General features: G+C 45.2%; 1 protein-coding gene across 1 annotated transcript; it reads left to right on the forward strand.

Moving 5' to 3' along the window:
- The first annotated feature begins 1,051 nt into the window (after positions 1–1,051).
- On the forward strand, positions 1,052–9,282 carry LOC124040862 (secretogranin-2-like). Its single transcript, XM_046357965.1, has 2 exons — positions 1,052–1,168; positions 7,056–9,282. Exon 2 carries the CDS (start codon positions 7,067–7,069, stop codon positions 8,858–8,860), a length of 1,794 nt encoding a protein of 597 aa, XP_046213921.1. The 5' UTR covers positions 1,052–1,168; positions 7,056–7,066; the 3' UTR covers positions 8,861–9,282.
- The last annotated feature ends 354 nt before the right edge of the window (positions 9,283–9,636 follow it).

Consider the following 9,636-nt stretch of genomic DNA (forward strand, 5'->3'; position numbering starts at 1 on the left):
CCATGCTGGTCATTTATGAACATTTGAACATCTTGGCCATGTTCTGTTATAATCTCCACCCGGCACAGCCAGAAGAGGACTGTCCACCCCACATTGCCTGGTTCCTCTCTAGGTTTCTTCCTAGGTTTTGGCCTTTCTAGGGAGTTTTTCCTAGCCACCGTGCTTCTACACCTACATTGCTTGCTGTTTGGGGTTTTAGGCTGGGTTTCTGTACAGAACTTTGAGATATCAGCTGATGTACGAAGGTCTATATAAATAAATTTCATTTGATTTTGATTTGATTTGATTTGATACGTCAGGTGGATTAATTATTTTGGCAAAGGAGAAATGCACAGGAGGAAAATAAAAAATTGTGTGCACAAAATTTGAGAGAAATAAGCTTTTTGTGTTGGTCCCATGTTTCAGATCATGGAACATGGGACCAACACTTTACATGTTGCGTTTATATTTTACTGGCATCGCTCCTCCGCGGGGGGGAGGAGGAGAGAGAGAGAGCGAGAGAGCGAGAGTGAACTGCGATAGCGATTTCGGCGTTCCTCGGTGGTGGGTTCAGTGAGTGAGTCATCGCTGGGGATTTAACCCCTTGTCTCCTGAGAGGGACGGATATAATAGGATAGAATACGCAACACCCTTGTTGTTCTTGTAATCCCATTAGTGCAAATCATTGCAATGGATGTCAATAAACAAGCTAATTAGTTGCTGAGTACATGTGTGCCTTATTAGCAAATACAATATTTGCAATCTGAATGGGGTGGTAAATGAAGCCACACAATTAAATTCTATACGAAGTGTTGTCAAATTGATAGTTATTGGCCTTCACAAAGCTAATTGGTACAAGCATTTTCCCAAAAATAGCCCACCACTTTTTCAATGGGAATTATGAATAGGGCTTAGATAAGAACTGATACAGCTAGAAACAGACAACATCCATATATATTTTTAGCACATTAGCAGTCTTAGCATGCCATATCATAAGCCTAAATACTGTATAATTATGGATTTCCAAAGACTGGTTATTGCGTGCGTGCTGCTGTGATGACGCGCGGATCAGGTGTTGTTTCATATATCGCTGGGAGCTGTCCTGGTGCTGAAAACAGAACCGCTCGTCCTAAGACTGGGAGGAGATGCTATCCACGTTCACTACTGCGGTCTGAGCATCTTGCCAAAGGTAAAAATTCATGCGTATGACTTGTAGCATGTCTCAAACAAAGACTAAGATGTTTTGTAGGTTCATGTGTGGGCTTTCTAGCATTCCATGTTTTGATTTTGTCTCTCCTCATCTCTCCTCCTCAAGTTCTCATCTCTTATCAGATCTCGGCAATCACTTGGAATTTATTTGAATAAGTGATAGCTGTGTGTTGTTGTGATGAATGTCAAATAGTCTATTCATGTATTTTGTTACTGGGCAAAATTGCGATGTGAAGTAATTTTGATTCTATCCCTCGTGAAATTGGTTTATTAATATGGGTTTTAATAGAGATTAAGGTTTGGAGAAAGGCAGCCACAAGCTAAAGGTTGCCCTGACAACGGCCAGTGACTCATCCTGTGATGTAGGCTATAGTCATTTAAAATAGAATGATTCGCAAATATAGCGCACTTCTCCAACTTTGCATAATTTGTGTATTGAATAACCACTTATAGTCTATGGGTTATCAATGAACTGAGATTCTGCTCAAACATTGGGGACATTTAATTAAAATGCAGCCCATAGGGGGGTTTTCAGATGTTGAATTAATTACTAAACTTCATTTTTAAGCCCATGTTTTATCATCATTACTTATAAAAAGATCTGTCAGTGTATTTTGGTATTTTGCGGAAGGGGCACACCCTCCCTAGTAAGTGGTTCCTTCCAAGGCGCACCATGGAGCAAAGATATGCAAGACAGGATGCTAGATACTCTAGTGCATACAGACAGTATCATCAGTGGAGGGGCGTTTGATTTGATTTTAGCTGCTGGTGATGGGCAGGACTTGCAGGATGTATGTTTGTAAATTCATTTGATCAAGCTATGCAGTCTATTTATTCCTTATTGATGAATAAATACAAACTCTGTGTTTGTTGTTTCTTTGTAATATCAGCCACCTAGCAATTTTATGAAGTTGGCTTTAGCGAGCCAGCTAGATAGGTTCCCAATCTCCCAACCTCATAACTAGCTACCAAGCCATTTCAAACTATCAATCAAGTTAAAATAGCTTGTCTAAGTACAGATAACTGCCCAAATAAAGGAAACACCAACATAAAGTGCCACCAGAACAGCTTCAATGTGCCTTGGCATAGATTCAACAAGTATCTGGAAATCAATTGGAGGGACGCGACACCATTCTTCCGAGAAATTCCATCATTTGGTGTTCTGTTGATGTGGCAGAAAACGCCATCTCAGGCGCTACTCCAGAATCCCATAAGTGAGATCAGGAGGGAGGGAGGGAGGGAGACAGACAGACAGACAGACAGACAGACAGACAGACAGACAGACAGACAGACAGACAGACAGACAGACAGACAGACAGACAGACAGACAGACAGACAGACAGACAGACAGACAGACAGACGGAGACAGACAGACAGACAGACAGACAGACAGACAGACAGACAGACAGACAGACAGACAGACAGACGGAGACACTACTTCCGGCGCCGACAGAGATGGCCGCCTCGCTTCGCGTTCCTAGGAAACTATGCAGTTTTTTTAACGTGTTATTTCTTACATTAGTACCCCAGGTCATCTTAGGTTTCATTACATACAGTCGAGAAGAACTACTGAACATAAGAGCAGCGTCAACTCACCATCAGTACGACCAAGAATATGACTTTCGCGAAGCGGATCCTGCATTCTGCCTTTCACCCAGGACAACGGAATGGATCCCAGCCGGCGACCCCAAAAAACTACTTTGAAAAAGGGGAAAACGAAGCGGTCTTCTGGTCAGACTCCGGAGAAGGGCACATCGTGCACCACTCCCTAGCATTCTCCTCGCCAATGTCCAGTCTCTTGACAACAAGGTTGATGAAATCCGAGCAAGGGTAGCATTCCAGAGGGACATCAGAGACTGTAACGTTCTTTGCTTCACGGAAACATGGCTCACTGGAGAGGCGTTATCGGAGGCGGTGCAGCCAGCTGGTTTCTCCACGCATCGCGCCGACAGAAACAAACATCTTTCTGGTAAGAAGAGGGGCGGGGGCGTATGCTTTATGGTTAATGGGATGTGGTGTGATCATAACAACATACAGGAACTCAAGTCCTTCTGTTCACCTGATTTAGAATTCCTCACAATCAAATGTAGACCGCATTATCTACCAAGGGAATTCTCTTCGATTATAATCACAGCCGTATATATTCCCCCCCAAGCAGACACATCGATGGCTCTGAACGAACTTTATTTGACTCTTTGCAAACTGGAATCCATATATCCGGAGGCTGCATTCATTGTAGCTGGGGATTTTAACAAGGCTAATCTGAAAACAAGACTCCCTAAATTTTATCAGCATATCGATTGCGCAACCAGGGCTGGAAAAACCTTGGATCATTGCTATTCCAACTTCCGCGACGCATATAAGGCCCTGCCCCGCCCTCCTTTCGGAAAAGCTGACCACGACTCCATTTTGCTGATCCCTGCCTACAGACAGAAACTAAAACAAGAAGCTCCCGCGCTGAGGTCTGTTCAAGGCTGGTCCGACCAATCTGACTCCACTCTCCAAGACTGCTTCCATCACGTGGACTTTGATATGTTCCGTATTGCGTCAGACGACAACATTGACGAATACACTGATTCGGTGTGCGAGTTCATTAGAACGTGCGTTGAAGATGTCGTTTCCATAGCAACGATTAAAACATTCCCAAACCAGAAACCGTGGATTGATGGCAGCATTCGCGTGAAACTGAAAGCGCGAACCACTGCTTTTAATCAGGGCAAGGTGACTGGAAACATGACCGAATACAAACAGTGTAACTATTCCCTCCGCAAGGCAATCAAACAAGCTATAAGTGTCAGTATAGAGACAAAGTAGAATCTCAATTCAATGGCTCAGACACAAGAGGTATGTGGCAGGGTCTACAGTCAATCACGGATTACAAAAAGAAAACCAGCACCGTCACAGACCAGGATGTCTTGCTCCCAGGCAGACTAAATAACTTTTTTGCCCGCTTTGAGGACAATACAGTGCCACTGACACTGCCCGCAACTAAAACATGCAGACTCTCCTTCACTGCAGCCGACGTGAGGAAAACATTTAAACGTGTCAACCCTCGCAAGGCTGCAGGCCCAGACGGCATCCCCAGCCGCGCCCTCAGAGCATGCGCAGACCAGCTGGCTGGTGTGTTTACGGACATATTCAATCAATCCCTATCCCAGTCTGTTGTTCCCACATGCTTCAAGAGGGCCACCATTGTTCCTGTTCACAAGAAAGCTAAGGTAGCTGAGCTAAACGACTACCGCCCCGTAGCACTCACTTCCGTCATCATGAAGTGCTTTGAGAGACTAGTCAAGGACCATATCACCTCCACCCTACCTGACACCCTAGACCCACTCCAATTTGCTTACCGCCCAAATAGGTCCACAGACGATGCAATCTCAACCACACTGCACACTGCCCTAACCCATCTGGACAAGAGGAATACCTATGTGAGAATGCTGTTCATCGACTACAGCTCGGCATTCAACACCATAGTGCCCTCCAAGCTCGTCATCAAGCTTGAGACCCTGGGTCTCGACCCCGCCCTGTGCAACTGGGTACTGGACTTCCTGACGGGCCGCCCCCAGGTGGTGAGGGTAGGCAACAACATCTCCACCCCGCTGATCCTCAACACTGGGGCCCCACAAGGGTGCGTTCTGAGCCCTCTCCTGTACTCCCTGTTCACCCACGACTGCGTGGCCACGCACGCCTCCAACTTAATCATCAAGTTTGCGGACGACACAACAGTGGTAGGCTTGATTACCAACAACGACGAGACGGCCTACAGGGAGGCGGTGAGGGCCCTCGGAGTGTGGTGTCAGGAAAATAACCTCACACTCAACGTCAACAAAACTAAGGAGATGATTGTGGACTTCAGGAAACAGCAGAGGGAACACCCCCCTATCCACATCGATGGAACAGTAGTGGAGAGGGTAGTAAGTTTTAAGTTCCTCGGCGTACACATCACAGACAAACTGAATTGGTCCACCCACACAGACAGCATCGTGAGGCTGAATAAGAGCGTCTGCTAAATGACTTAAATGTAAATGTAAATGTAAGAAATTCGGCTTGTCACCAAAAGCACTCACAAACTTCTACAGATGCACAATCGAGAGCATCCTGTCGGGCTGTATCACCGCCTGGTACGGCAACTGCTCCGCCCACAACCGTAAGGCTCTCCGGAGGGTAGTGAGGTCTACACAACGCATCACCGGGGGCAAACTACCTGCCCTCCAGGACAGCTACACCACCCGATGTCGCAGGAAGGCCATAAAGATCATCAAGGACAACAACCACCCGAGCCACTGCCTGTTCACCCCGCTATCATCCAGAAGGCGAGGTCAGTACAGGTGCATCAAAGCTGGGACCGAGAGACTGAAAAACAGCTTCTATCTCAAGGCCATCAGACTGTTAAACAGCCACCACTAACATAGTGTGTTGGCAGCAGCCACTCAAACTCATCTCCAGTCACTTTAATAATGGGAATTGATGGGAAATTATGTAAAATATATCACTAGCCATTTTAAACAATGCTACCTAATATAATGTTTACATACCCTACATTATTCATCTCATATGTATACGTATATACTGTACTCTATATCATCTACTGCATCCTTATGTAATACATGTATCACTAGCCACTTTAACTATGCCACTTTGTTTACATACTCATCTCATATGTATATACTGCACTCAATACCATCTACTGTATCTTGCCTATGCCGCTCTGTACCATCACTCATTCATATATCTTTATGTACATATTCTTTATCCCCTTACACTTGTGTCTATAAGGTAGTAGTTTTGGAATTGTTAGCTAGATTACTTGTTGGTTATTACTGCATTGTCTGAACTAGAAGCACAAGCATTTCGCTACACTCGCATTAACATCTGCTAACCATGTGTATGTGACAAATCAAATTTGATTTGATTTGACTTTAAACCCCCTATGCTCCTTTGAGACCACTCTTTCAAATTCACAGAGATCTCATCTTCTAGCCATGGTGGCCAAAATAATGAGCACATGGGCATTGTATACATGACCCTACTGAGCATGATGTAATGCTAATTGCTTAATTAACTCAGGAACCACACTTGTGTGGAAGCACCTGCTTTCAATACACTTGTTTTCCCCTCATACACTCAAGTGTTTCCTTTACTTTGCCAGTTATCTGTATCTTAGCAAGCATGTCTTCTGGCAAGGCTGCTAAACTTCAGAAGAAAAAAAATGCTTTAATTCGTGGGCTGTGATACAATATACAAGTGTGGCAGTTGTACTAAACTCCTAAAGCATAACAGTTCTTAACTGTACTGCAGTGGGCTAAATCAGGGTCTTAAACAAATCTACTTTGAAACAAAAGTATACACCTCACACACATGGTTATGGGCTTACAAAAAAGAAGACACCTGTACCATGTCATATATTGGGTTGAAATGTATTCCATTTTGAGTTTGCTTCCCAATATTACACTTTATATACATCACAGAAGACTGAAATATAACAAAACCGTTTAAAATATAAACACTGGATTTTCGGCGGGTTTTTAATTATGAAATTATGAAAAATTATGACAAATATTAATAACATTCCACCCTAGGTAATTTGACTGCAGGAAAGGGCTACAGAATCAATGTGCATCATTTATTAAAATGATAATTGAACAGGTGAAGAGGCCTGCTTAGATAACCTATGCAGAAAAATAATGATTATGGCTCTAGATTGTAGGAAATAGCTGTTTCAGGTGTTGAAAAATGCTAAATTCTCCACCCCCCCCCCCATCTTCAAATACTTTGTGCCCCCTCTAAAATAATGGGTGCCTGACGCCCCTGTGTTCAGGCATATCATTGTATTGAATTCATCCCTTTGTCTCTCTCTCTCTCTCTAGGCTGCAATAAGATGCTGTCACTCTTTAAACTATCCACAGGAAAACCTGTTGTTCTCGCTTTCCTCCTCCTCCATGCATTCTCTGTGCAGGGCGCGTCCCGCCCTCGCCACCACAGGCTCAGAGGTGGGGAGGCCGAAGAGCTGCAACCCGCCGTCTACCCACCCAGCTCCGACATGATCAAAGCCCTGGAGTACATCGAGAGCCTGAAACAGCGGACAGACGGGGGCCAAGAGAGAGAGGAGCCAACAAAAGACTATGATGAGGTCGAGAAGTTCCGCATCCTCCTGCAGCTCACCTCTCTCCAGGGTGAAGGAACACCCGAAAGGCAGTCCTCCCCGCCGGCCCAGAGGCAGCAGGACATCCCGGCTGAGCAGTTGGTGAGAGCCTTGCTCAGGACCCTCCAGGAACAGCTCGCTAGTCCCCCCAGACCCGCCCTTGTGGTGCCGGGGAATGACCGCAGCGTGCACAGGCACCCCTCAGCAAACACAGGCAGCCCCGTGAACACGCCTGCCTACAGTGGCTTCCCGAGGCCGCACAAGAAGTACCCGCTGATGTTCGAGGACGAGGAAGATAGAGACAGCCCCAAGCGCGCCACAGAGGACCTGAAGGAAAAATACACCCCTCAGAGTCTCAACAACCTGCGATCCATCTTCAAAGAGCTGGGGAAACCATCCACCTCCAACAACCAGAAGCGCCAAATCTTTGACGATGATGACGATTTATTCAGTCCAAGGAACCTGGCCTACGAGGATGTGGCGGGTGGGGAGGAGTGGATTCCTGTAGAGGAGAATGTCGAGACTGAGGAGGTGGTGAACAGGAGCCACGAGGAGTTCGACAGGGCTCTGCAGCAGAACTATGACGAGGAGGAGGAAGAGAAGGACGACGGAATGCAGATGCAGCGCAGAGCTGGCCAGAATAAAGAGGACCCAGAGGAAGATACTAAACCAATAGATTATTACCTGTTGAAGGTTCTGGGAATGAGCGAACATGAGACAGCCAGGAGGCAAACCGGAGAGCAAAAAAAGAGACTAATCCGTCACCCCATGGTGGACCCCTGGGCCCTGAACGAGCTGTTAAAGATCTCCCTCAAACTCCACATCCCCCCCGAGGATCTTATCGACATGCTGATCACGGAGGAAATCAGAAAACTGGACCATCACCCACAAGCCATCCCCCGCTACAGGACCAGCAGCAACCCGAAGATCAGATACTACAGCCGGAGACTGCCAGTCAAAAATGCTCCTGAAGACATGGACGAGGAAGACTTCCTGAATATCGTAGAAATGGAAACCATCAGTAACGACTATCCTGTGAGTCGGCGGCCGCTCAAGAGTGCCCCTTCCCCTCCCAGAGTTTCAGCACCACCCGCCCCGGCGAGAGTTTTAGCACCAGCACCGCCTCCCGCAGCTGCTCCAAAAGTCCCATCCTCATCCGGCCGAAGGGAAAATTTATTTATGTCGGAGCTCAACAAGATGCCTTTTAAGAGAGAATCTGACAACGATGAGGCGGACGAAGATGAGATGATGACATTTCTGGCGGCCAAAATATTAACTAAGTACCCCAGCACGATCAGCAAACGCAACACCCAATCTCAGGCGAACGGACAGTTTCCTTACAAGCTATACGAACAAGCCATGAAAGATTACTTTGACCAAACGGACACAAAGACAAAGAGAGATTCAGAGGGTAATGAGGTAGTGGAGCCCGCGGAGATGCAGGTGAAAGATCAGGTTCCACAGGAGACCACAGCTCCAGAGACAGAGGAGGAAAAGGAGCATCACGGAAAACCGGTTGCTGGAATGTAGGCTACGCCGTGAAGAGAAGCGACTTAAGACATCCTCTACTAAATAAATGTTTATGCTATCAATAACCATTCTGCTAGTTTACATAAAATGTGTATATATATAGTAAAGGAAATCATATATATATATATATATAACGTATATAAGTGTGCTGGGCTGGAGGCAGTGTGTGTGTCGTGTATATATCTGGGTTTGTGAGTTCCCAATCTTGTAACATTGTGAAAATGTCATTCCCTGATATAGGCTAGAGATTAAGATGTCACCATCCTACCTTCCAACCCCCTGATGCTGCAAGCGCTGTAATTGTTGGACTCTTTCGGTTGTTGTGGTATATATATATACGCTAATTTCTAAACCATTTTGTACATGTTCAATAATGTGTGACAAGTTGGAGACGAATAAAGCATTAGCGTATTATTTTCTTCTTGCTGCGTTCTGTTGTCTTATTATATATAATACACTGATCACCTGCATTGATACAGTGATGATTAGATATATAGTTGAAGTCAGAAGTTTACATACACCTCAACCAAATACATTTAAACTCAGTATTTCACAATTCCTGACATTTGATCCTAGTAAAAATTCAGTTTTAGGTCAGTTAGGATCACCACATTATTTTAAGAAATGTGAAACATCAGAATAGTAGAGAGAATGATTTATTTCAACTTTTATTTATTTCATCACATTCCCAGGGGGTCCGAAGTTCACATACACTCAATTAGTATTTGGTAGCATTGCATTAAATTATTTAACTTGGGTCGACCGTTTCGGGTAGC

Source organism: Oncorhynchus gorbuscha, linkage group LG08 (genome assembly GCF_021184085.1).
Source record: "Oncorhynchus gorbuscha isolate QuinsamMale2020 ecotype Even-year linkage group LG08, OgorEven_v1.0, whole genome shotgun sequence".
NCBI classification, from domain to species: Eukaryota; Metazoa; Chordata; class Actinopteri; order Salmoniformes; family Salmonidae; genus Oncorhynchus; species Oncorhynchus gorbuscha.